Source organism: Cynoglossus semilaevis, chromosome 17 (assembly GCF_000523025.1).
Source record: "Cynoglossus semilaevis isolate Cse_v1.0 chromosome 17, Cse_v1.0, whole genome shotgun sequence".
NCBI lineage: Eukaryota > Metazoa > Chordata > Actinopteri > Pleuronectiformes > Cynoglossidae > Cynoglossus > Cynoglossus semilaevis.
Window position 1 is genome coordinate 2,761,594 of NC_024323.1, and position 26,530 is coordinate 2,788,123.

At 38.7% G+C, this 26,530-nt stretch overlaps 3 protein-coding genes across 11 annotated transcripts in view; all 3 read right to left on the reverse strand.

Moving 5' to 3' along the window:
* The window catches only part of atxn7l3a (ataxin 7 like 3a), a 9,925-nt gene extending 4,801 nt beyond the window's left edge, over window positions 1-5,124 (reverse strand). Inside the window, exons 1-13 of one of the 5 annotated variants that reach the window (XM_025064698.1) lie at window positions 4,875-5,122; window positions 4,004-4,056; window positions 3,843-3,867; window positions 3,599-3,698; window positions 2,694-2,826; window positions 2,392-2,563; window positions 2,210-2,307; window positions 2,107-2,129; window positions 1,907-1,952; window positions 1,484-1,521; window positions 1,332-1,400; window positions 1,185-1,228; window positions 53-124 (exon numbers count right to left, since the gene is read on the reverse strand). In XM_025064698.1, coding sequence (XP_024920466.1) covers window positions 53-124; window positions 1,185-1,228; window positions 1,332-1,400; window positions 1,484-1,521; window positions 1,907-1,952; window positions 2,107-2,129; window positions 2,210-2,307; window positions 2,392-2,563; window positions 2,694-2,826; window positions 3,599-3,649 — 746 coding nt within the window. In that variant the 5' untranslated portion in view covers window positions 3,650-3,698; window positions 3,843-3,867; window positions 4,004-4,056; window positions 4,875-5,122. Of the gene's footprint in view, window positions 1-52; window positions 125-1,184; window positions 1,229-1,331; window positions 1,401-1,483; window positions 1,522-1,906; window positions 1,953-2,106; window positions 2,130-2,209; window positions 2,308-2,391; window positions 2,564-2,693; window positions 2,827-3,598; window positions 3,868-4,003 lie in introns of all 5 variants that reach the window. The other 4 variants (XM_025064699.1, XM_025064695.1, XM_025064697.1 and 1 more) reach the window with 4 other exon arrangements.
* Window positions 5,125-5,799: 675 nt separating this feature from the next.
* Window positions 5,800-16,398, reverse strand: ubtf (upstream binding transcription factor). 5 transcript variants are annotated; one of them, XM_017040491.2, is made up of 21 exons: window positions 15,984-16,398; window positions 12,791-12,858; window positions 12,486-12,658; window positions 12,318-12,401; window positions 12,081-12,236; window positions 11,932-11,996; window positions 11,712-11,838; window positions 11,516-11,626; window positions 11,289-11,422; window positions 11,060-11,201; window positions 10,941-10,982; window positions 10,730-10,840; window positions 10,433-10,588; window positions 10,178-10,324; window positions 9,681-9,791; window positions 9,512-9,603; window positions 9,220-9,409; window positions 9,090-9,137; window positions 8,662-8,715; window positions 8,460-8,567; window positions 8,243-8,368 (listed from the first exon to the last, which is right to left on the reverse strand). In XM_017040491.2, exons 2-21 carry the CDS (start codon window positions 12,825-12,827, stop codon window positions 8,243-8,245), a joined length of 2,214 nt encoding a protein of 737 aa, XP_016895980.1. In that variant the 5' UTR covers window positions 12,828-12,858; window positions 15,984-16,398. The 5 variants fall into 5 exon arrangements, with proteins under 5 accessions (XP_024920462.1, XP_024920461.1, XP_016895980.1 ...); XM_017040492.2 differs by having other exon boundaries at window positions 15,326-16,398; XM_008329308.3 differs by lacking the exon at window positions 15,984-16,398 and adding an exon at window positions 13,782-14,278.
* Window positions 16,399-17,135: 737 nt separating this feature from the next.
* slc4a1a (solute carrier family 4 member 1a (Diego blood group)) lies at window positions 17,136-24,797 on the reverse strand. Its single transcript, XM_025064691.1, has 21 exons — window positions 24,659-24,797; window positions 23,703-23,774; window positions 23,503-23,558; window positions 22,989-23,056; window positions 22,849-22,895; window positions 22,601-22,766; window positions 22,366-22,501; window positions 22,209-22,278; window positions 22,077-22,119; window positions 21,812-21,996; window positions 21,503-21,710; window positions 20,814-21,017; window positions 20,576-20,724; window positions 20,286-20,480; window positions 19,966-20,175; window positions 19,777-19,866; window positions 19,521-19,681; window positions 19,156-19,397; window positions 18,897-19,066; window positions 18,149-18,322; window positions 17,136-18,064 (listed from the first exon to the last, which is right to left on the reverse strand). The coding sequence occupies exons 2-21, from the start codon at window positions 23,727-23,729 to the stop codon at window positions 17,987-17,989; spliced, it is 2,679 nt and encodes an 892-aa protein (XP_024920459.1). The 5' UTR covers window positions 23,730-23,774; window positions 24,659-24,797; the 3' UTR covers window positions 17,136-17,986.
* Between the last annotated feature and the right edge of the window lie 1,733 nt (window positions 24,798-26,530).

Consider the following 26,530-nt stretch of genomic DNA (forward strand, 5'->3'; position numbering starts at 1 on the left):
TGGAGGCGGGGTTGGGTGTGTGTTGGGGTGGGGGGGGGGGGGGCACACTCACGCGGACGGCCCTAGGAGGAACACCCTGACGGCCCTCCTCTGTTCGTCCGTGTGCTGGGGACATCGCTGAGACCTGGTGGGACACAAGGTGGCATTATACATCCCTGACTGGTTTACCGTCCACGTCCGGCACACAGTTACATGAACCACCCTGCCTTTCAGGGGGGAGGAAGGTGGAACGGTCAGATACGGACACAGTCAGTGACCAACAGAACAGGTGAGGGCAGCAGTGAAGGGTTACTGAGGGAAATTAAATGCAAGTTGGTCACTGACAGGGTCCTTCATGATCTAATTAGAAATGTGTCTCTGCAGTACTGATGACTTTTTTGGGATCTTAATGGAAGCCGGTTTGTACCAGTTTGAAGAGAACAAAAAAAAAAACCCTAGAACTAGTCATTAATATGGACTTTATGGACGAGTTGGAGACCAATCATTTCAACCTGCAAATTCTATTCCCAGAAAAGTTAGGATGATTTTTACAAATGCAACATGGGAATTTACACTCAAGTGTGTGATGAAAAAGTTATAATGGTTTTGCTAAATAATACAGAAATGTATTTTGTGCAAAATGAGGCCTGGAATGGTCATGCTGAAAATCAAGCATTTCAGGGAATACTAACTTGAAGGGTCAATATCTGTTAAATATGTCTAACACCCATGGTATATTTAATGGGTATTTTTTCATCACATAATTATTTTGAAATTAAAGCTATTTTCCTCTCATGGCAGAAACAGGCTTCTACAGAACTTCCAAAAAAATAAATAAATTTGAGGATACATTTTTACAGAGAAACGGTTCTATTGAGTTGCCACTTGTGTTCCCTTGTGTTAGTCCCAACAAACAATATTGTTTCCTTTGACATTAAAATGAACTGATCATGTTTTTAGACCTAGATGCAAACATGATCTTTAATGTCAGAGGTCATTTCTAAATGGTTTAGTAATGAACACATTCGCATAACAATGTTTACAAAAGGACAAAAGACAAAGGTCAATAGACCAAGACACAGACCTTGGAAATCCAGGAAGACAAAATCTTACAGTACCTGATACAGCCTTATGTTATCAATCAAAGGACAGTATGGAAAGATTACCCTTTATTTCAAAAGGTCAGTGAGGTGGAGGCTATTTACCTGGTGCACATCTTTTTGGTGTGCTCAGAAATCACCCCACATTGCTGTGGAAAGAAATGACATTCATAATCATTTTAAATCAATCTAAAAATAGTTTAATTAAGGATAAGTTCAGAATGCTGAAGTGAAGTCAACTAAGTTCCTCACCGTTGTCAGAAGAGATCTTACTTCGTCAGGACCCAACGATTCATAACTGATGCCAGTGTTGTAGTTGTACTTAAAACAGCAAAGAAACAGTGTCCTGACCTGAACAGTTCAATACATAGACGACACAATCGTAGAAGTACAACTGTTTTTACCTTGTAGGGCTCCGAGATGATGCTTTTCCCGAGATCACCTGGAAAAATACATCAGCATAACTATTCATGCTGTCATCAATACAATAGATCACAGGAGACTTTGTTTTAAAAAAAAACAGCAGATGAAGAACAATACATTAAAAAGAAAAATCAATCAACAAACAGAGAAATCAAATTAATCTGTGATTTTAAAATTTAAAATTCTGTTAGTGTCACAATGGAACCTAAATAACATTGTATTATTAGTATTTTCTCTAAATTTCAGTTACATGAAGGACTTGTGGAACCTTTTTGTCAATGTAATTACTGAATTGAGTTGACACCACACTGCATTTGATATGATTCTAAATCCTGTGTCTGAGAAACCAAAAATATCAATGTCAAAAAAACAGAAACATGAACACAAAAAAACAGTGTACTGACCATTTTTGTGTTTCAGAGACTTTGATCTTCTTGGGGAATTTTGATTCTGCACAAAACGTTAACATTGCAATATATACAATTACACAAACATAATTAGTGCAATAAGTTATATATATATATATACATATATATATATATATATATATATATATACATACTTTAAATCCTAAATAAATATAAAAACAAACATGCAGGTGTACCTTATCTGACTTTCGCTTCTTGGCTATAAAAGAAAAAAAAAATGGTAATCATAATCAATTTGACTTCATTGTTCCATTTTTGTCTTTAAAGTTCATATGTCACCTTTCTTTTCTGCTCCGTATGACCAGTCATTATCGTTAAGGTCATCATTGTCTTCCTGGTCACTTTCTGATTTGCTGTTGTTGTTATTGCTGGCCAGCCTGTTCAAAAGTAGAACAGATTTTATTGTGAGATCATCATTCGTATTCTGGTTGAAACACAACAAAAATTTGCCACTGACAGACCTGCGATTGGCGATTCGACTGCTGTTGCGTCCCATGCCAAGACATTTCTCCAAATGTGGGGCGAAGCGAGATGCTGCTATTAATCTTTTGCAGTTTGGACACTCACACTCTTTGTTCTTCCACTGATTGTACACCTGTCCAAATATGTCCACCCCTGGCTGGTCCACAATTTCTACAACGGCAGTAAAGGGTAAAACCTTTTGGGTTTAACCTTGTTAAAGCTGAGGTAAAATCCACACCACAAAATATACCAGTATTGATTTGTAATCTTATCCTTGTTCTTTAATATATTTACAACTCACCAAATTCCTTCATGCTTTCTTGGTCTGTTTCATCAAGGAAGAAATAACCCTGTTTCACAGCACGGTGCACTTCAAAACACAGGCCCAAACAGGCATCTTCCACCAGCTCAGAGTAGATGTCATGGACCAAGGCCTAGGGTGTCAATGGAATCATTGGAAAAACAAAGTTCAAAGGTTAGGGTTTTTTTTTATGTTTTAAACAAAAATTAGGTTATAATAAATTAGTAGACATTTTGTGATTTACACAACTGGAGGAAAACGATTTTGTTTCACTTCAAGCTTAAAATACTATTTTAACATTCAGCAAGCATTTGTGGAGGTTTCAACTTCAACTGGACATGTATGGATTACATCAGACCGCACTTATCGAGAACAGGGAAGTAAACAAGTCTACAGCTGATAAGCTGACTGACACAAATGCAAAATGGATTGCAAGAAACTGTTGACCGACTGACATAGTTGAGGGCAGCGTCTTTGCTAAAGTTTTGAAAGCAACTCTCAGCTCTTTCTGGAGGCCACAATTTAGGATGCACAGTAACATGTCTTATCGAAACCTACATATAAAGACATTCAATCTAAAAAAGGTTACCCAGAGTTGACATTTTTAACCTAAAATTAAAAGGAAGCACACTTATCTGTACAAACATGTAGGGTATGTTTATTCGCATTTATTTGTAGGATGAGTAAAGTTTAGCATTACAGATTCAAATAAGTAGTTTGTTTCTTTTATTGTGAATGCAACCCCCCTAAGGTATATTTATTTTTCTGTAATATGTAATTTGCCTTAATTTGTTAGAGTGATGGAATTAAGAAAGCTGCAAAGTGGGATCACAAAGGCCAAGTAATTGGCCCCAAGAAGCAGACATTAAAATTACATTCAAAACATATTGTAAATAATGTCTTACCTCCAGTTTGGTGTTGTCTGGGCCTGACAGGGGCATATCCTCCATTTTCATTTGAAAAACTGTATTGGAAATCTTGATTGCAAGGTAACAGGACTGTGACCTGTGTGGATTGAGAGGTAAAAACAAAACAAATTTACTGTCATATTGTGCTGTTAATTCAATTTTCTCACAGAAGGAACACATAAATCAGTTATAAAATATTGTTTAAGTAAAGCTGTGGAATACTTTCTTTTAAAATAGCTACCAGTACTCGTTGAACTGTCTTCATTCTGATGAACAGAGGGAAATATATGCAGGTTCAAGTCACCATTAGTGGCGTAACAGTTGTCAGTTATTGATAGTAAAACAAGCTCAAATATGCATTTATACAGTCAAAATGTTCTGGCACACTGTTGGCCCACATACCAATTTTAGTGGCCCACATCTGGTGTTATGAGTTGATCCTTCTCTTGCTTGTCCTATTGTGGGACCAAATAATGTATATTAGAAATGACACATAGCTGCCAGGGCTAAAATATTTGAATAATGTTATTTTTTAAAATGTAAAAATGAAGTCTCTGCGATGTCCTAAACAGAACATTGTTATTTCAATAATTATTACCCCTCCGAGTGAAATGCAAGACAAAACACAATGGCAGATTAAATATAAGTTTACATTTGACAGCTGGTATGTCATAAAGGACCAGGTCTTACAGGGTGGATTTTGACAACACAGGACTAAAGGAACCCTTTTAATAGAGTTGGACTGAAATGTGGCCTACAGTCTGGATACCAGTCGAAGAACAATGAGTCATTATACAGTACTGTATGTGGGTGACTCGAGCCCATCTTTACCTTAAAACAAGTTACTCAATGTCATAAAAACAATACCGTGAAAATGGTCAGACTACAGTCAGGTCACCAAATAACAAACAACTTCAATATTGAAATGGACTTAAACTTACTGTCAACTACTACTCTTTTACCACTACTACACGCGTGTCATTTTTACATTTATCATCACTCTAAAATGGTGGTTGATAAAACCCTAGCCATACCAAAGCGGCTAACGTTCAATTTTGCTAACATACGTATATCATTCGACATTCTGGTTGTTTTTTTTTTTTGTTTTTTTTTTTTCAGTTTTAGCATTTCCCAGCTAACTGTGCAATTGCACTACTGCGGGGGATAGCGCTTCCACCAACCAGACAGTTTCAAATATACGTAGTCAAAATGGCAATATTATATTTTATTTTACACTTTAAATGAAAAGTGGTTTCCCCTTTCACTACCATACCGAAAAATTAGCCTGAAGCAGGCAGTTTTTCTGAAGAAGCCACATCAGTGACTCAGTCCACACTAAAAACGATAACACAAACTTCGCTCTCCACAAACATCCATTCTCACACATGGGTTAAAACAAAACAAAAATCCCCTAAATAATCCACTGCTGTCGCAAATGACAGTTAAATTAACACCAGAGAGTAGCTTGATGCCGAATAGGCCGACGGAAGCTGTGGAGAAAAACAGAAACCACATTTCCGGTATAAACTTTCAAAATAAAAGCCGTGCTTTGTGGCTCGAAAAGGGTTCTTATTTTGTTAAATTAAATGTGAAACAAGCACAACATATTATCAAAAAGGATTTCTTAACTATACTTATGGACCAAAAGATGTGTATATGCCATGATGCTGATCTCTGCATGTGATCATTCTTTTTTACTTTCTTTTAAGAGTTGTCCAAATTTTTCTAGACAGAAATTTACCAGCTGCTGTTTAAACAGACCAAGTGACCACTGGTGGAAAATGTTTGTCCTTTTCATGTCTAGATGGAGTTTTAAACGTCTGGACATTGATAAAACCCCATAGCCTATGTATACTACTTCACAACTTTAATGCGTGAAAGCAATTTGTACATTGAACGTATCAAAACAGAAGATCTTAAACTTTAAACCAATCTTCATACTGTTGTCATTCACATAAAATCCCTGGCACTAGCAGCTGAATTAACAATGGTTGGTATCATGGAAGTTTATTATAGAGCCTCTAGAGGGACATAGGGAAATAAAAAAAATATTGTTTCTAAAATAAATTAAATCACGTTCAATGTCATGCTTTTCAGCTTTAACATTTTCAAGGCAAGATTTTATCATCTCTATTTGGACACCTGTTGTTCTGATTTGGAGGTTTATATGAAGTCAAGAATCGACATAGAGACTGTTGTGGAAGATATTTTCTTTATTTGCTCAAATACTTGAACTACAAGGACACAAGAGCACCCTCTTAGCTATAGAAAACATCAAATTTTGTCAAATGATCAGCAGTACAAATTCGTAAAGCTTTGCGGTCTTGGACACCTTTATAAACCAACAGAAGGGGGAGAAGAAACAACTAAAACAGGAAAATTCAACAACAAAAAATCTCCCCCAATGTCAAAGAAATCACAGATGAGGGTTTGCTAACAAAATCTCTAACAAAAACAATATGCACTCAATACAAAACAGTATTTACAAAATAAATGGCATTTTCAAACCCCATGAAACCTGGTTTCCCAAATGACATTTACATACTGTAATCAATGTTAGCAATCATTTTGATGTTCCTTCCCCTGTTTTTTATTTATTTATTTAAATAGCCTAAGCTGGTTTTGTTTTGTATGATATGGCTGCTTATGAGCACTGCGTACACATCAATAACAGGCGCTGTCTGCAGAACAACAGCTATTTGTCCATTGTGTGGTAACAAATTATGTAATTTTACCAAAGCTCATTTAGGAATTATGAAAAAGACGCAGGAATTGAAGGAAATAACAGTATCTACATTCAATGGTGTTGCACAGCCCCACACAGGCTCATACACGCACACGACAGTCACATCATAGTAAGCAACAAAACAGCAAAAAACGCATAAAGAGGAAAATAAAGGAAGAATACACCCTCATATATACACAGTTCTGTGCAGGCATGCACACAAACTTGCACAGAGGGAAAGATTTACAATAAGTGCACACTTTTTGGATAGGTAATACACTAAAACCCGGATGGACGAAAACAGTCAAAACCTTTAAAAAAAAAAAAAAAGACAACATGGATGAACCAGTTTACTATCGACAAGTGATTCCAAGCTGAATAAACACAGCTACTGACAATTTAAACAAACCTAAACACAATTTAAAGCAAACCATTAATGAAATGTAAAACAATAGCTTTGAGAGAAACAACATAACTGTATATCACACGCTTTAAAAACAGTCAGGAAATGATAAACCGCTCAGTTGAAACACACTGTCACAGTCACACCTTAGAAAACTAATTCAAAGATTGTTTCAGACAAATCATTTTTCATCTAAAAAAATTATATACAAACATATTTTTTGTGGGGGACAAGGAATCACAGGGTAATGAACCCTGGTCCTTCAGTACCAATAAAATGTACTTAACCACCATTAGACCTGCTGGTGTTGAACCATCATTTGTTGTAAGTCCAACAGGCTTTGTACAATGTTGTAAGTTAAACTGTCTAATGTAAGTGAATTTTAAACCTTTTAACCAATGTATGGCAAATGAAATAGTCTTTGGAAAAACAAGGCAGACTAAGAGTTTAACTAAATTTCAACAAAGCAACTTGAACTATAATACGTGTTATAACCAAACACCTGCAACTTCTATTAGCTTTCGGAAATAAAGATTACAGCATGTTCCTATTTCTGAGCTGCTTTTAGTTGAAAAAAGTTGAAATGTTTTGTTTACACCCCTGCCCCTTTAAATAAAACCCTTCAACACTGATGACTGTCTGACGAAGGGTCAAAGATTTTGATATTGTTCAAATCTTCCTTTAGATGCTTGTGTTGCTTTTATTGCCAGGTGTAAGAATGCCTTATTACATCAACATCGGTTCAAAAATAATAAAACAATAAAATCTTTTTTTAAAAGACAGGGGGAAAGAACATTTTATAGGCACTGCATGTTTCAAATGAGAACATTGATTAAAAAAAAGTTCTCAAACCTTTCAGCAACAAAAAAAGACATTCAAAATGGCTTGGTTTTCATCCTGAAAAAAGAAAAAAAAAAGATATCGCTTCTTTAAGAACCAAATGATAAAAATCTACATCACAACTGATGGAACAAATCAACAATGGTCTGGAAACAAAAAAATAAAATAAAGGAAACATTCTCAAGAGTGCAATTTATCAGTGCCCCGCACCCCCCCTCCATGACGTGATCCCCTGTAATATATATTCTTTGGCTTCACTAAGCCAGTTCACAACTCATGCCTTTTGTCTTTAACTACTTATCAGAATGAGAAAAGAGAGGATGGAGAATTTATCCTTCCAGGGACAATCAAACCCTAACCTTTAACCACAAACCTGTGGGTCAGAAATGTTCGTGTCATTATCAGACCAGTAGGGCGTCTCAGCCTGTGAGATGATCATCCAATTACCAAGGAAATAAAACAAAGAAATAGGAGGTAAGGGTGAGACACCTCCCTGAATTTAAATCACCAATGTTGCAACATAATGTGTAAATGAGTGTGAAATGGATGAGGCAATGCAGGGGCTCCCTCTGGTGGTGGGAGGAGAGCAGGGTTGGCACAGTGGCAGAGCTCCCTGGACTCTTGGCTCAGCTCAGCGCTGCTCAGTTCACCCCTGAATGACGTCCTTCTGTTTTCAGTCTGACTCAGAATCTGATGATTGTGAATTCGACTCGCTGCTGCTGTCTTCTGATTTGTTTTCCTTGTCTTCTGCCTCATCGTCGTCATCTTCTTCATCGTCATCTTCTTCTTCATCATCCTTCTTATAACAGAAAACCAAAAAACAAAAATACAATGAAGATGAGCAATCATTAAAGCATCAATTTTTATTGTATAAAGCCCAATATGCTCACATCATCGTCCTCCTCATCCTCATCTTCGTCATCTTCACTGGATGAGTCTGCGTCAGAGGAAGCCTTTTCTGGCTCATCATCTTCATCCTCATCCTCTTCCTCTGTGTCCTGTGAGATTCAATGTAAATCATGTCATGGCAAACAACAAACTTTAAAAAAAATTTAAATATTTTGAATTTAAAAAAGAACCAGATTCACTCACCGATTTTTTGGTCTTTGCCTTTGGACCACCAGGTTTTGCTGTTGATCTCCTTTTCTGGAAATATCAAAAATATCCACCACAATAAACATATTTACATATTTATGCACAAAAACCCCAAATAACTTAAAAAAAATACTAAGCAACAGTCTATTTTAACCATAGATCATAGATAAGAAATGGGTGGTAGCAGGGACGAGTACCGTGAAAAGGACTTCGTTTTCCTGTTTTTGATACAAATCTGTAGTTAGCCGTCCGGCACATACGTCGTCTAACATAAACACTCTCTCCCTCACATATGGAGATTGCAGTCCTTTTTCAGAGCATTGATGAAAAGGTATAGACCGCTCTGTCCAGTTTTGTATACTTTTTTATACTTGGGTTTCTGTATCAATAATAAAACAATACCCAGAAATAATTTGATGACTTACTTGTGAATTGTACTCTTTGTAGGTATTCCTCTCTTGTGAAGACAAGCTCTAAAGACAGATGGAAGTGCATGTTAAGTAAGAACATACTAAATGAAATGGCTTTAACACAAAACTATAAATTAATCCTTACAGCGAGCCACTGTTCCAGTAGGACTTTATATTGCCTCTGTATCTCCTCTGCAATCTTTTTGTAGCGATCCTTGTCCTTCAGCGCCAGCCTCTGCCAGCGGCTGCCAATCTCAGTCATCCGCTCCTTCATTGGGAGGTGGTTCAACTCTCCGTTGGACAACATCTCCTGAGAGAACTTCTGATATCCATTTCTGGAGAAAAGAAAGCATGGAGAAAAAAAAGACTCAGTATCAGTAAGTTGTACATTCCTGTAGATATCAGAAGACACGGACAGTGGGTTTGTAAAAACATACGATGGTGGCTTCTTGGGTTCACCCTCAAACTTGATTTTCTTTCCTGAGGCAATAGCAGCAACAGCGGGTGAGCGCATCTCACACAGCTCCCTCTGTTAAACACAGATCCATTAATGGTTAGCTTTTATGGGTGATATATTCATGTCAAATTGTTCTGCTAAACCCTGACCTCATATCTTTTCTGATCCTCAGCTGCCTTTTTGATCCACATTATTTTTTCTTTTTTCTCCATCGTGCTCCACGTTGCTTCCATTGCTTTCTGTGCCTTGGGACGGTCATTCTATAAAACAAGAGATTCACATCAAAAACAACTGTGAATCATGGGGCTGTTCCTAATTGTTTTTGGACTTTAAATAATTTATGGATAAAATGTGCCTGACAGATTCTAATTACTTAATTAACATTAACAAGTTTAATGAACAATTTTAAATGTAAAAAGGGCGAGGAAAATGGTGAAACCTGGTGGATATTTTTTTAAACAGAACTTCAAACTCTTAGGTGTAACAATACATACTTGTACATAGTACTATACATATGTAGATATTAATATATCAAAATATATAGTTAATGTGAAAACATTATCTATTAGAGTCCAAAAAATTAGACAAGGGTATTAATTATGAGGCAAAATTATGCTGCCATTTCAATATATTGTAGAGCATATACCTTAAATCTGGCGAGGTAGTCTCCAATGACACTCTGCTGCCAAATGTCCTGAGCTGTTTTGGGTGGGTCTGGCAAACGGTTGCGATCTTCCTTCTCCTTCTTCACTGACTCGGCCTTCAGAACAGCTTCCAGGCGTTTATACTTTTCCTGATGGACCAAGGCAACAACTTTCCTTCAAAACCATCACCATCAATGCAGAGCAGTACAGTTTGCCTTCAAATTTAGATATGTTCTGCATTGAACTGAATTTGGTACCTTCTTCTTATCAGGCAGGTCATTCCACATGCGTGCCAACAGCCTGGTGAGTTCACTGTCGGAGAGGTCTTGTCGCTCCTGCTGCAGCTTGGGTCGTTTTTCCTCAGAGAAGATGAACATGGCTGAAATAGGCCTTTTGGGTTTCTCTGGTGATGTCTACAGGTTTTAAAGCAAGAAGTGTTGGTAGCAATGAACTATTAAACAAGCACAGCTAGTCTAAATACAATTTAGATGGGATGCTTTAATTATTAGAATATCGAAACATGCAAAAGGTTGTGCTCTTCAAACTCGGCGTACCTTTGCTTTAGAAGCTCTCTTTTTGGCAGCAGGACTGCCGGCGGCACTGCCCTTCTTATATCCAAACTTATCCTCACCCAGGACTCGCTGCTGTTCCTCCACTGACAAACTCTAAAGATTGAAACAAAACACCGAAGGATTAACTAACTAAACACAAAGACGATACCAAAAATATATTTTTGTGGGTAAATAAGGTGCAAAAAAGACTTACACTGAGAAATCTGTTCATCTCAATTTCATATTCTTTTTTTCTCTACGGAAAGAAAATGAAAGAAGTATTAGGGATAAATGTGATTAATGTTCTTTCTTATTAGTGATTCCTGAACTTACCTGCTCACAGCGTTTCTGATAGGCGTCCTTTTCACCCTGTTTGAGCAGCTTCCACCGCTGGCTGCACATTACCATGCGCTCTGTGCTGGGGACGTCCTTCATGCTCGACATTAACTCGGCACAGAACATTGAGTAACCATTGCTGAAAGAGCACACCAGGAAAGAAGCGTGAGTGCAAGTACCAGTACAGGAGGTAGCAGTCCAGGTGTAGAATCCTCCTTATACTCACGGTGGTGGTTTGTCAGGACGGCCGTCAGATTTGTCCTTCAGGTGTCTCTCAGCCTTCGTCAGAGTTGACTTAACAATGTTCTCCTGTGTCATGTTTAGCTCAGGGTGCTGCTGGATGTACTCCCGCATCGTTCCCTACAATTTTAGAAGCACACAAAGAAAATTTAAGTTTTTCAGTATTTAATTATTTCCTTTTTATTTGACTCCGTCATATTGCTCCTTACTCACCTCGTATTGTTTCTGCTGCTCTAAAGACTTTGTGATCCATTTGAGTCTCTTCTTGTCAGAGAGCTGTGTCCACTGTTTACCAAGACTATCTTTAATGTCTTTGGTGGTAGCCTGAGGTCAGACCAAAAACACAAAAACATTTGTTAAGCCCTCAAAAAAAGGCCGTTACCTGTCTATTGTAATTATTTGAACTTACGTCCGGGCGGGTTTTAAGGAACGCCTTCTTTTCATGGTTATACCAAAGTTGTTGGGGGGTCTTAGGCTTTTCTGGAACATTTGAACCCTTCTTGGTCATACTTTCCATAAGATCTGGATGTAGTTCTCTATATTTAAAAAGCAGCATTTAATCACAAGTGTAATACTAAAATATGATGAAGGTTCAAACAAAGCATCATTGAACAGTGAGTAATTCTTACCTGAATTTCATCATGCTCTGCACAAATGTCTCTTTGTCTCTTAAGAAGTCTTCAACATATTTTTTCTGTTAAAATGATAAATATATTTTTATATTACTTTATATCCAAGCTGCACAATGGTTAAACATCTGTCTATGACTTTGACTGACCTTCTTTTTTTCAGGCAACTCCCTGTACTTCTTGGACAGAATCTTTGTCAGGTCTAGATTGCTCATCTCAGGGTGTAACTTTGCGTACTTTGCCCTCTTTTCCATGAAGAAGCGGAAGTATGGGGTCAAAGGCTTTTTAGGGAAATCTGGATGTTTCTGTAAATAAAAGGTAGAAAAAAATGTTAATTTTAGCTTGAAACTACTAGATGTTCTCCACCTGGTCAACTGTTAGTTTACCTTTATTTTCTTTCCCTTGTAGGGGTTCTTGATGTAGTCTTGAGCATCAAAAATCAGTTCTGTCAGAGTCCTGAATTTACGAATCTGTTGGTTAAAGCAAAAAGAAAATCCTCTATATCGCGCACATAAACATGTCATTCACCAGGGAAATTGTTTCAGATGGCACACCTCTTTAGACACCTCCAGCCACTTCTGTTTACACATCTCAGCAGTGAAGGAATTGAATGCCACTTTCTGCCAGTCAAGGTGGGCTTCTGAAGTTTTGTATTTAGTGAAGTCTTTCTGTGGCAGAGCCACTTTCATGGCATCCAGCAATCTCAACAGGTCCTCCTGTGCCCACACTGCAATAACAAATAATAATAAGACAATACTCATCTATTTAGGATTACTCCAAAGTTCACTGTAATATGTTTGATCAAAAATGTGTAACCTCGACAAGAGTAAAGGTTTTGCTATCAAGCACTGAAACCAACCTTGGTGTTGAGTGGCTGCCTCCATTTCCCCATTCATTTGTGGATAAACTGTATTCAATCTACAATAACTACACACAAAACAATATTGTTATTATACACAATCACATACAACACTATAATGTAAAATGAAGAAAAATTTATATTTGCATGTTCTAATTTGTTTTGCACCTTAACAGTTTTGAAGTCCTTATTACAAGTCTTAAAAACTTCAAAGTACCATTTTAAAAACGGTGCTCTGTTTTACGAAAACTAGAAACAGATATGCACTGTTACCATTTACTACTCTGAAAATCAGCAATGTGGCCAACACATTTACATGTATTTCAAGAAAAAAGGAAGTAAGAAATACTGTGCTTGGAATGCAAATTTGATTTGCCTTTAATCTTTGTTAATCATCTTACTAGAATTATTTTTTTGATTATTGACATCCTTTGTTGTGTTTAGGGCCACAACTGTTGTTTTTAACTTGTAATTTAGCACATCCAAGCAACTTTTTCTCTCCACAAAAAGTTCCGCCATAGTGAGAACATTAAAAGAAACTAATGTTGCCATTTTTTTTTTACTTTGTCAAACCTATTTTTGACTCACTTTTGAACAGAATGCGTCAGTTTGCTAGTCATTAGACTATTTGCAGCTTACAAATTTGGTCAAAAAACAGAAACTTGTTGAAAAACAGTGGATGAGTTTTCCGTCTTTACAAAGCCTTTCTGCCATAAAGAAAACAAATTAAATGTGCTAATTTTGTCAAGAGATTTGTCAAATTATTGATTCTTAGACTAATAGTTTCATTAATAGCCGTTGATACTTGGTTGATTTGATAAAATTAGCGGGACGATTTGCAGTCATTCTCTAGAGGAGCAATTACATTACAATACTATTTTGCTATTTTTTAGTATTTAGGTTGAAAAGTAATTTATCATGTGTGGTAAAAAAAATAAAAACACTCGAAACACTTAAATAATAGTACTATACAGTTTACAATTGTACATACCATCGGGGTATCTGTCTTTTAAAATCGTTGCATTTTGGTATTAAGTTCGTGTTTTTCGTACATTTTTCTCACATTAGCTTTAAATGTACACATTCGATGTACTTAAATGTGTAAAAAAAAACGTTTAAAAATGGCGTATTCCAGTGGTGAATTTTAAATTTGCCACGAGATAATGGTTTATGATCATTACACCGCCCCTTAAACGTTTACGCTGCATGGTGAGACATAGGCTATTTGCTTGTGACGGCTTCAAATCTCAAATAACACTGCGGACGGCTTCAACAAGCTACGTCTACAGGAGTCTTCGTCGCGCAAATGTTGCCAGTCGGGATTTAACGAATAAGTACAGTCCTTTTTCCACACTAAAAGTGTTGTGGAAGCACAAGTGCGACCATTTTCTTGCCCGTATGCTCGGTAATGGAGGATTTTCTGTCGCAGCGAGGTTGGGGAGGATCCACGGAAGGAGGAAGCGAATGAACGTGGACGGACAGGCAGCTGTAGGCGACCAGCTGACCACGGACGGGGGATATGCTTTCGGTCTTCGACGAGGGTAATGGTGGCTTGGAAGTACTGCAGCCAAATGCGCCACACGGCAAAGGCGCCTCATCACCCTTGGACGCGGATCTAGATCCGCCATACAAACCTTGTCTTTCCTCATATTTTTTAACCCAAAAGCTGACCAGGAATTCGAGTTTAACAATTCATAACCGTCTATTTTGGTATTTGACGTGTTTTCTGATAGTTAACGAAGGTTATATACGGTTCTTCTGCTCGAATTTAAGTACAAAACAGTGCATTCTTCAGCGAGGCGTAGCCGAGCTGTGCTCCAATGATGGCGGCTGCTCGTTGTTCGACTTGTCCTTGATAACCACAACTCACTATGGCGTTCACGGTGTAGCTAAGCGGTGCCGAGTTTAACAAATACTTTATAATACATTTACTATTAAACTCCACAAATCGCTACAGAATTTAAACATTGTTACAAACAATAAAACAAAAACCTGGAAACTGGTATTACGTGACCAAGGGCAACTTGATAGGACAAATATAAGCAATCATATACCCCTTTTCGCGTTATTTTAATTAGTATTACTTATAAAATGTAATGGTAAATGTAATAATTACAACTATAAATGACAACCTGTTTGACATAGATCCAAGTGATCCGCATAAACACAAGTTACCTTAAATTATATTCAGCAGCTTATTTACCGAGTATTCAACATAGTAACAGGTATTTTTTTAATACAAAAAATAAAATGTAAGATTTAAAGGCGGAATGTTGAAGAGGCACGCGTAGGCTCTCGAATATCGAGAAAAATGTGGAACCAACAAACACTAAACACACTAGATAAAGATAAATTATGTTATTTTAGCTTTAAACGGTCCGCGCCAGTGTTTGTGCTGTAGGAAAAAAAAGCACCGAAAAACACGGTTAGTGCTGTAAGGGAACCACGCTAACATCCGAGGCTGAACAGTTTCACTGGCGCGACAAATGGCTCCTGGCCCGCCATGCTTGAGCTCTGCTCTACAAGGAAACCTACCGTGACAAGGTCCAATGGCGCACTGCAAACGCAGAAAACCGAGTCTAAACCTTTAAAGCTCGGGGCATCACAGACTACTTCCACTCGGTGCTTAAAGCACATAAGCGAAGACAAGAAGGCGGGTTCTCCGTGTTGGGTCGACGGTGAAACTGGGCTGTAGTCGCTGAGAGAGAGAGGGGGAGAGAGAGGGCGAGTCTCTGCACGGTGAGATATTAAACCGAGATCCCTGATGGCTGACCGAGAGAGGCGGCTGGTTGTACCGCCAACAACCGCATGGAGGTATCGGCGCTGAAGCCAACGCTATATCCTCCACCCAGACAGAGCGGTTACGGCATTAGTAGTCGGTGTTTGATAAATATAAGTCATTGAACACGACAAGTGTTGTGGGTTTTTATAATAATATGACAATTACCTCCGGCTCTTACGTCCACCTTCCTCCCCGCTATAGAGGACAAGATATTCGGCTATGGCCGACTTCGTTTAATCGCTGCTACAACGGTCGGCTGACTTCCTTACCACAAAAGCCGAACAGCGTGGCGCGTTCGGGTGCAAACAACCCAATATTGGAGCATTTGTTTATGATTTGGCCCTTGTTTTTGCTAATTTTATCGCACACTCGGTTGTATTATCAAGCGGAGCGTCTGCTGTATTTTCTTACCTGTCTCTCGACGTAAGTCTCGGCGTAGTTGTGGAGGAAGAAGGGGAGGGTTGAACGACAGCCAGCACTGCGCCGTCGGTCCAGGGCTCCAGTCCCCGCAGAGATGGTCCTTCCCCCCGCCTCCATCTCTCTCACTGTCTCCCTCCACTCAGCGTGCATCAGCTCCGCTCCATCCAACCACTTCGACACGCAGAGAGTATCCACCTTTTCCTTTCCCCCTCGTTCTGTGGGAGCACAACCGCGCCGGAGCCATTTTTACGGAGCTCGGTTTATCTGCAGCCGGAGCTTGTCGGGTCTGTCTGGGAAGCGGAAACTTTCAAGAAGGCGAAAGTTATTAGATAATCAGCGGTCCAATTCTACCGGACCGGTTTTATTCATGAGAATTCAACTTTATGTAGTTAACGTTGAACGTTGTTGTTTTAATTTAATAATGTAAGCTGATAATTCACGATTAGTTTTCTATTGCGTTGTAGGGGCTGCCTCAGTGGTTACACATTGCTTAATTCGTCTTTCAGAAGATTGTTGCGGCTGTTTTGACAGCTTCATTTGGGCCCAGCATGTTTTCTTTTTAATTCTATTTAGTGTGTTTGTGGGAGGAACCACGGGCTGTCCAATCCAGTCAGTCCACTTCAGAGAAAACAAATGACTTTCAACCAAAGGCCTTATTAAAACCCTGCTGCGTTCACGGACGATGGGAGAAAAATTCACTTGTTCTCTCGAGAGAAAATAATGTGAAAATAGGATTCACATATAAAAAATATGTAACGACATTGTAAAGTATGTAAATACGGTTTTTTTTAAAAATATTTGTTTCTTCATTTTAGACCCGATCTCCATATTTTATTGTACACACACGCATATATTACTTATATGTATTTATGTATATGTACATTCATATGTATTTTTACATAACTGTTTACATGTGCATACATGCATATTCATAAGTAATAAACGTGTTATACGTCTTTACATTAAACAAGTCAATTATTGAGCTACTGGATTTGTTTATTTTGCAAAACTGGTGGTTTATGTATTTTTCTATCTGTGTGTGCATATCTGGTTAACTGCTTGTGTAAAATAAACACAGTGATAGAAAAAACAAATACTGTATATCTATGACTACAAATATAAAATGTCTATTAAAGGTGTCTGTTTTTTTTTAGTAGTCATGTAGTCAATTCTGTGTTTGACTGAGTTTTAATACAATTTAAATGTAAAGGGTGTACAGTGTTTCAAGCACACAAACAAATGTTGGGGAACACAAATGGCTTAGATAAAGTCTATCTACTATTATTTTCACACATCCTCACCAATCCCTTCTTAGTAAAGCATTTAAAATCAAACCTAAGTGCATCACACATATTTATATTCACATTGCAAACAAGTCACGTGAACTGGACAGAAGCAGTTCAACAAATTCTACATAATATATGATTTAATGCAAACTTGCATAACACCTCTTAAAGCATGGTTACCAATATTAAGTGAAAAGGTCACTAAAAAGAGCAAAGACAGGACTGATGGTCCTGTGACATGTCAACAACATGTGTACTGCACATTGCTTAACTGAAATAGTAGACATAGTATGGAGAGTTTTAACACAGACTATTCTAAATGTAGAAATACCAGAAATTATTTTTGAGATATTTTAAACTGCTGGAAGTCATTAAAAAGAAAGAAATATAAATAAATACCTCAGGTAATTAAACATTCCCATTACATTTCAAATTGTTCAAATCAAATATGAAAACTAGATAAGGAACAATAAAGTTAATCTTTGATCATATAACATTTATTTTTATATATTTTCCTATTAAGGGCATACTTGTAGAACATATAGAAATAATTTCTGGAAAAGAGAGGTTACTTCCTTTAAAGAATAATATTGATAATGGAACAGTTTGAAATGGGAACTAGTTGTATGTACTTGTTTTCAAAGACAACTGAAAAAAATATTTTTCTCAAAAGTCTCTGAGTTGTTATTGGTTAAATAGTGTTGTAATTTAAGGCAGTGGAGACTCATCGTACACATCCACTCCAGGTTCCTCCTCAAATGTCACTTTGGCATCATCCGCATCCAGCTGCAGCACAGACACACTCCATTAGAAAACACAGGCATCAGCGCAACAAACACATGAATTTGTGCTGCTAAGAGAGGAACTTACACATTTCATCTCCATGACAGAGAACAGCCTGCCAGTCATTATCATGCGCAGAGGGACGGTGAGAATGAGAATAAATGGCAAAGCCAGAGAGGCTGGACTCATCTTCACTGCCCACAGGACAGCCAGGCACACAAGCTGAATCACAGTGAACAAATGCATCCGCATTGTCTTTACCTACACAAAGCATAGAGAGATGGCTGTTAATAGGGGGCCCTAAAATCCAAGAGGTTTTTTCTTTTAATGTCTATAGAAATTTCTAGGAAAGTGATTCTTAACCATAGGGCCAAGGCACAAACTTGGGCTAGCGCTACCTAGAGGGCTGCAGAAAACCTTTTGTTTTGCACTTGGTGGTTGGTGGGTCACCATTATCTGTCATTATCTGGTCAGGATTTACAGCTCTCATGTGCAAAACAAATACAAGAACCAAAACAACCATAAAGATGTAAAATTGCTGCAAAGAAAGATCATAAAATACATATAAAGGGACACAATATAACATCAGAGAAAACACATCACATCTGCACATACAGCCGATGCAGTGTCACTAAAAAGACATGACATGACCTCTGAGACTGCAACTGAAATGAGCACAAATACCTCTCTTTGACATTTAGATGTGTTATTTTATGAAGGTAATGCCTGGGTGCCTTGTGCCTGTCTGTTCTTCTGGGCCCTTTATCTCCTAACTACTCATGTCCCAAGCAGCATCACATATTGATGACCATTGTCTAGTATAATGCTGGCATACCCTGGTTGCATAGGCCTCAGACGGATGATACTTCTTTGGTGTAATCAGGAGAAGCATCCTGTCCCACATCTGGATTCCGTTCAGTGATGTGACACCCATGTAGAGAAAGATGCCAAACAATGCTGCCATAGGAATCTTCTTCAAGAGTGGCTCCATGTAAATAGAAACGCCTTTAAATCACAGAAAATAATTAGGATTTCAGGAGAACACAGATGTGTTGTGTTTCTATCAGCATTGACTGTGCAGTGGCAGCTCTTACCAACCAAGATGGCCACAAGGATGCCACTGACTCTTTGCTCATGAACCTTCTCAATCTCTGCTTTTGGGCCTTTGGACATGACAGTTAGGGCGTTGGCATGGGTAACCGATCGCACCGTGGCAGCACTCAGCCAAGGCATGCCAAAAATGGAGGCGATGCCGCCCATGACGACCAGGAGGAGCAGATCAAAATGGAAGCCAGATCCTTTCATCATCTTTCTCTCAGGTTTGCTCACAATCAAGCTAATGAATTACACAGATAATTTAGACAAGCACAGATGTCTGATGTTGGTATGAGAGCAAACCAGTGAATAAAATTCACATGAAATGGAATTAAGTGCAGTAGCATAATTTATCACCACTCACGTAGTAATCTGAGATTCAAGGAAGATGAGGATGAAAACAAGCAGTGCAGGTACGAAGCTGGCAGCCATCATCCATGGAGGGAAGGAATTTCCTAAGGGGTTGATCAACCAGCCTCTGGCATCGGGGTTGGACACTTGAATACCATTTGGCACAGCCAGTTTCTACAGAAACCACAGGAATACAGAATGAGAAATGTGTCAACCTATAGCATATGCACATGACAGAGAAGTGTTGTTGATGTTTTTACCACGTGTACCTGAGTGTAAGTATCCTCGATTTGCAAATCAACCAAAACCATGACAAAGATAGCAATAGGGACACCAAAATCTCCGATCAAACGTCGGAGCTAATGAGGCAAAGAGCAAAGGTACAAATGAGACTTAGATGCAGAACTATGGCTTTTGGAAATCTAGGCAAGTTTGTATCCTCAGATAACAGCTCTTACCACGCCTGGGAGGTAAGGACCTTTCTTAAACCCACGAAGGAACAATGCAATGCCAAAGCAACCAAACATCAGGCACATTGACAGCAGGGCAGTGTTGGGGAATGCAACGTTATTTTTCACCTCAGTGCCATTTACAACAGTAGTTGTGATGGTGAAATCACTTCCATTAAGTTGCTTATAGTTTAGAATCAGTGGGTGGGCTTTGAAGATCTGTTCACAAGAAAGAAGTAATTAGAAGTAGGAAAAATCTAATTAGAAGTACTTTACAAATGGCATGGTAATATGATGTGACATGACTGGAGGGATGAAAGGCATGAAACCTTGACAAGCTTATTGAAGGTCTCATAGATGAAAATGAGAGAAATAAGGATGGAGAAGATTTCCTGGGTGAAACGCGAGATATATCGGACCAGGAAGCTGCCTTCCACTGCCACGACGATGAACACGATCACTATCAGCCACATACCAACCCAGAAACGTCCCACAATGTACTCAAAGCCCTGGGATTTGCAGAACTATAAGAACAGATGACAATGTATGGTAATGGATGTTAACAGGGAAGCACAGAGTTTACAAAGAGAAATACATTTCTCCAACAACGTGTACACACAACATAAAAAGCTTCCTCAAACACAAGCAACGGTCCAGAGAAACCAATGACAAGGACAGGCTGTGCGGCGAAGATACAGAAGATGATTCCCTGGACACTGGTGGAGATCAAAAGCTCAGACACGCCCATCATCTTCTCCGTTTTGTCAGCTGAGATCGGACAATGGACAGGATTAAAAAAATAAAGAAGGATGAAATTAAATGATTTCAATTAATTGTACAGGAGAATTCAAACAGACCAAGAAGTCCTCCAAAGGTAACGGCAGGAGAAAGTGCAGCAAAGTAGATGAAGATGACTGCTGCAAGGACCTGAGGGTTCAGAGCATCTGTGTAGTCGCTGATGTAGTAGCGGTAACGTCGCTTAATGTCTTTAATCATCCCACCAAAAGGATAGCCGGTACGGGCCAGAGGGTCTTCCCTGGGCGCCTCTGGTGGTTTGTCAACTGGAAAACAAGAAGAAGAAGAAGTCAAGGGCTGTTACTTATGCTCATGTTTGGTCTGCTTTTCTGCTGTCTCCCCCCATTTTCCCTTTTCTTCCTGTGCCCAGGCAGACAGCTAAACACTGAGTCTGGATCTGCTAGAGAATTCAATTTTTTTTTCTCCCCAAAAGCACTGCCAGAATGCTCACTCAGTGTGTGAGCTAATGTCCATTTAACTTGTAAAACTTCATCTGCTCTCTGTTAACTTATCCTCTTCCTTCATTTTTATCACTTACATATAGGATTTTAGAAGGATAATTCTAACTATATGTAAAAATCGCAAAGCTAATTGAGGCAAATATACAAATAAAATTGACTTTAGTGATATATGTATGCCGACATTTAAGTTTAAATTGAAACCTGCTTAATCTGGTCCAGGACATGGTCACCATAAAATGAAATGGTGTAAAATACAGGTCTACGTGTGTTGTAATGTGCAGTAAGCTGACCTTTGAGCCTATCGCCAAATGCAAGTCGTGTGTCACAGGGGCGAACTCTGTCACGCAGCATCTTCTTTTGGAAATTGATGACCGGTTCCAGCATTGCTGTATCTTGGATCTCGGTGGGAGGAATCACGATGCTGCAGTCCATGAAGTCACTGATGGCGTTGGTCAGGTCTTTTTCGGTCTGCGCCAAAAAGGCCTCCAGACAGAACACCTGTCCAGACCAAACACAGCACTTTAGTAAGGTACCGATGAGGTTTGCAAGGTCTCTTCCCTGGATCTACGTATTCCAGAGGTGGTGTTTAACTCTCTTACCCAGTCACCCATTAGAGCGCCCATGGCACGTCCACACTCGCTGAAGTCTATTCCACTCTGGGCGGGACCCACAAAGACAAACACGAAGCGGACGGGGACAGGACTCTCCAGAGTTGACTCCATCACCACAGAGTCGTTCAGTCGGACAAAAGCAACTACTGGTTTTTCCAGGAAGTCCAGGACACCTTTGGAAAGAACAGCATTTGGCCATATTTGGTTACATCATAGATAAAAGGACAGCTGTATTAAAATGACTTAAATATACCTGACAGAACAACTGAGGCCTCTAGGTTGTCAGAGATGTCCCTCTGCAAATAAAAATTAATTTAGTGTCATGATACAACTGTTCAGGTTATTGAAAAGTTATTAAAACTGACCACAAACTACAGAACTATACCTTCTTGGTCACAGAAAATGTTTGCATCTCAATATCTCCAGAGGAAGTGACCACAGGTCCCCCAGACTGACTGAAAGGATCAATGAGATATATTTTTTAAAACCACGCTCAGGGCAGTGATGCAGCTAATGTCGCTATTAACTGATGGAGTTATTACCTGCGTCTCATGAGAAGGGCCCTCAGAAGTCCGTCACGATCACTGCTGCGGATCTCATTCTTGTACATGAGTTCATCAGCCACCCTCTCAGCCACAGCAGCCAGGCTGGTGGCATTCAGGTCCATGATGAAAGCTCCTGTAAGGCCAAATGAGATTGTGTGTCAATTCGATGGCCTTTTCGAACGTAGGATGAACGGATTTCACTTTCGCTTTAACTAGGTTTCAGAATGTTCACCTGTAGTCATTGTCTTACGAAGCTGGATCAGACCCTTGAAACTGAGGTAGGAAATATGAGACGGACCCCACTTTCCCGTGGCAGGGTTGCAGTTCTCCTCGTAGCCCAACCAGCGTCCTGTCTCCTGCCAGGTGTTGTCCTGGAGCTCATTCAGCTCCACGTACGCCTGTGATAATGCATACATTTTAGTTTAGGACGGCACATAATGAAGCCAAGTCTTACACAGAGAATGGAAAAGCTGGACTAACTTGTGCATCCCCTCTTGTGGTGGCATTGGTGTTGACATTAAAAAAAGCTGCAATACATGAAAATAGATGAAGGAGTTATAAGAACGACACCAACGATTCAAAGTTAGTTTTTATTACATTGACTATTTGAGTGAGTTTACCTTCTGGCTGGATCTCTTCCTCATCTTTCCCCTTTCTTCTCTCCAACTCATAGTCGCCTGGTGAAGTCCTTAAGAAACAAAAAATATGGTCGTTGATGACCACTAAAACTCTAAACTAAACTTTCTCCACAAAAATCTTCCATGATAGCAAAATAAAATGTCTACATTGGCATTGCATTTTTTATTTAGTGTTAATTTTCTTGCACATTTTAATAGTAGTTTTTGTAATTAAATTGCTTAAATTACTTTAAATAGTAATATCTAAATCAAATCTAATGACATTCGCCAAACGCCAGTGTTGCTGCTTTTTTTCTTTTGGCCAAAAGAGGGCGCATTTACACAACTATATGATTCGACTTCTCTCACAACTTGTTTAGAGGGGCTACATCTGCCCGAGAAGCTTCGTTTCAAGGCATTAAAGATTTCGTAGTAACAGAAGGTTAAAATAAACTGCAAATACGAGAAAATCACATATGAATGATTTAAAGCGACTTCAACTGGGAAAAGAACTTACAGTCCAACTGGAAAGGGGAAGGCCGAGTCATTGTCTTCATATGACATGTCACTGCCCTGGATGCAAGGGAAAAATATACAAAAGCATTGATGAATGGTTCTGCTAGTTTATTAACATGCTACATTGTTCAACAAAATGATATTATACATTGGAGGACCAGGTGAAAATGTTGGATTACAAATAAGGATGAAAAGACCAACCTCCCCAAAGATGAAATTATTTTCCATTTGTGTATCTCAGACTTGGACCTCTCAGTGACTTTTGTGCATACCCTAAAACAGACAAGGGATAAATATAGGAAATTGCAACAATTTCAACTTTCTGAGGGTGTTATCATCAATTATATATATATATATATAAAACAAGAATAAGAGATATCCTTCAGTGTTCTATTGTGCAAAATGTCATAATGATTGGTTTTGTTTTTGCTTGTAGCGAACATGTTTTTTGGCGGTCACAGCATCCAATTAGTGCTGGTTTGATAAAGCTGCAGAGTCAGGGCCCAGACAGATAATCAGTCAGCCGTTATGACAGCAAACTAGTTAGAGTGAGAATAGAAAACCTAACGTAAGCCTTATCTCGGGGTTACACCCTTTTCAAAAAGACACACGGTAAGAGAAAGAATAATGTTGCATTTTGTACGTGACTTAAAAAAAAAACAACAACAACATGGGATTGCAGAAATACATTTACTTTAACAATTTGTGTTATGACAATAATTTATGTATTTTATATCATTTTGACAAATGACCTTCGAAGCACTGAAAAAATGTGAACAAAGTGTGCAGAAATAGACAAATACCCTAGAGGTAAATATTAATGTTGCACAGCAGATAAGGTAATATAGTTTTGAATAAAATAATTTATTTAAATATATTTATCACTTTTATTTGGTTGCAGTTTTTTATTTTATTTTAATTGAGTCCATGTTAAATAATAATAAATGATCAGCTTCTCCTGTTTAATAATATCCAATATTTAAGATAAAAACAACTTTAAATCAATTCTGAATGGATACTGACGGTCCTTCTTGACCGTTCACCTCAAAATGAATTCAAATGAGCAAAAACATTTTAATTAGCATCCACCTGTACAACCTGACCTTTGAACTTTACCACATCTATTCCTATCCTGTGAGAGTCCCCCCCCCCCTTACCTGTGTGTAGGTATCCACACCTGGTCTCCCGCACTGGAAACAGGACGATCTGTGTTCTGTCGACGTAGACAAACTCGCTGATAAAGTCAAAAAGACAAGTGCGGTGACAGGACCAGAAAGGCTGGAACACCCACAGGAAACTACGTTGACACTAAGATGCGACGTACCCCTCAAACTCTGGTTGCTCAGCAACCCCATGATGTTAAGTGAAGATAAGGCCCAAGTGTCAGAAACGTAGTCCTATCAGCCCGAGACACCATGACACAGGGATATCCCAGCCCTAGTTTTTCCATCACCGCCCTTTCAGCGTGACCCCTCGAGCCCTCCAACATCATCCTCTCAGAGGGGCACACAGGGGGCAGAGAGGGTACTGCATCTGTCAGCATCAGAAGGACAGCATCTTATTTACGTACTTGGGATTCCCTCTGTATCAATGGGTGGTGGTGTTCCCCTGCCCTTGGTCATGCAGAGGAAAGTGATGTAACAAACAAATTAAACTTTTCATTTCAGCAGGGAAGCTCACTTTGTTTGAGTCCGATAACAGTAAGGCCTGGTCTCCGACACACTGAAGCCAGATGGTGGCCTCCAGGGATGCATGTCCGACTGCTGAGTGGGAAGAGAGCACAGAAGTTCATGAGATAAAATGAAAACAAAAACACATGCACTTTAGAAAATTAAAACAAATTTCCTATATTAGAAAATGTATAAGATAAGTAGTATTTCAGAGCTTCATATCAATGTACCTCAATGTATGAAATTTCCTAACAAAGGATTTAAATTATTACAACTTGTGTTGTTTTGATAAACCTTGTTAGCATACACAGAGCTGATCAAGCTGTGTTTCACTACAAGGAGCTTCATTCGTCCCTCTGTGGTCGATGTATGTAACTTGTGATTTAGTGCTAGGAAGTAAACGAGGTGTGAACGGAGTTTCTCATGAGAATGTCCGTTCCATCAGATATGTAGTTTAAAGTTAAGTATCTGAGGTCAGAGCTCTGTTTTTTTATGCTTCAATGATAGATTTTTTTTTGGTATTAATCTCCTGAGGAGTTTTACTGTCTGCATTTAGTTTATCTGTGAAACACTGAATATAATGTCGCCACTAGGACCCAAAATCTGATCTGATCTGATGTGAAGTCGAGGAAACGAGTAAAACCCTAAATAATAACCTAAATCATCCGTACATTGACTGAAAGGTTCACCTTGAGCCACACAAACAGCAAACGTAGGCCCCAGCTCAGAGCCTGGGTCAGGAATTGATATCACCAGTTGTGAAAGCTATCTGCTGTGTGCATGTGTCTTCATGTTCACTGAGCCGACACTCCCAGTCTGTCAGCGTAGCATCTTATTGATGTGTAATTACAACACATTTGACCTCCTAGTGGTCGGGATGGACAGAACATAAAGTCAATGTCTGTCAATCAGAAAAAAGGTGAATTGTGTGTACAAAGAAATAATCAGAATTTAGTATCAATAACTGTGACCCAGGATCGATGTTCTTTCAATACTAGTTGATTCAAACTTGTTCTCAGGCCTGACAGTCAGAAGTTGTTTTTTTTTCATTGAATATGTAACATATAAGGACAACAAAAACATATTCCTGCCAAAGACAATTCTATATATAAGAGCAGAGACAGTTATATTGTACATGGGCCTCTAAATGACCTAATTAAAAATGTAAATGAAAAAATACTATATTCACATTATGTACTGTATATAATATGCATAAACTATACAATGCAAGGTTGTGTAGTCAAGGTTATTAGGTGAATAATAACACATTGGGTAGAGAATGAAAAGAAAAGAAAAAGAATAGAACTTCATTGTCATTTATCTAGTCCATAAATACTGCAAATAATATGTAACAAATCT

Excerpts from the sequence above, each read along its gene's own strand:
- ubtf (XM_025064693.1), bottom strand. The coding sequence starts at position 12,827 with ATGAATGGGGAAATGGAGGCAGCCACTCAACACCAAG. Across the intron at positions 9,138-9,219 it reads TACTGGAACAGTGGCTCGCT|AGCTTGTCTTCACAAGAGAG; the intron begins GTAAGGATTAAT and ends ATCTGTCTTTAG. Across the intron at positions 8,568-8,661 it reads AGGCAAAGACCAAAAAATCG|GACACAGAGGAAGAGGATGA; the intron begins GTGAGTGAATCT and ends TGAATCTCACAG.
- slc4a1a (XM_025064691.1), bottom strand. The coding sequence starts at position 23,729 with ATGGAAAATAATTTCATCTTTGGGGAG. Across the intron at positions 22,279-22,365 it reads GCCCTTCTCATGAGACGCAG|TCAGTCTGGGGGACCTGTGG; the intron begins GTAATAACTCCA and ends TGATCCTTTCAG. Across the intron at positions 19,867-19,965 it reads GTCCTTACCTCCCAGGCGTG|CTCCGACGTTTGATCGGAGA; the intron begins GTAAGAGCTGTT and ends TTGCCTCATTAG.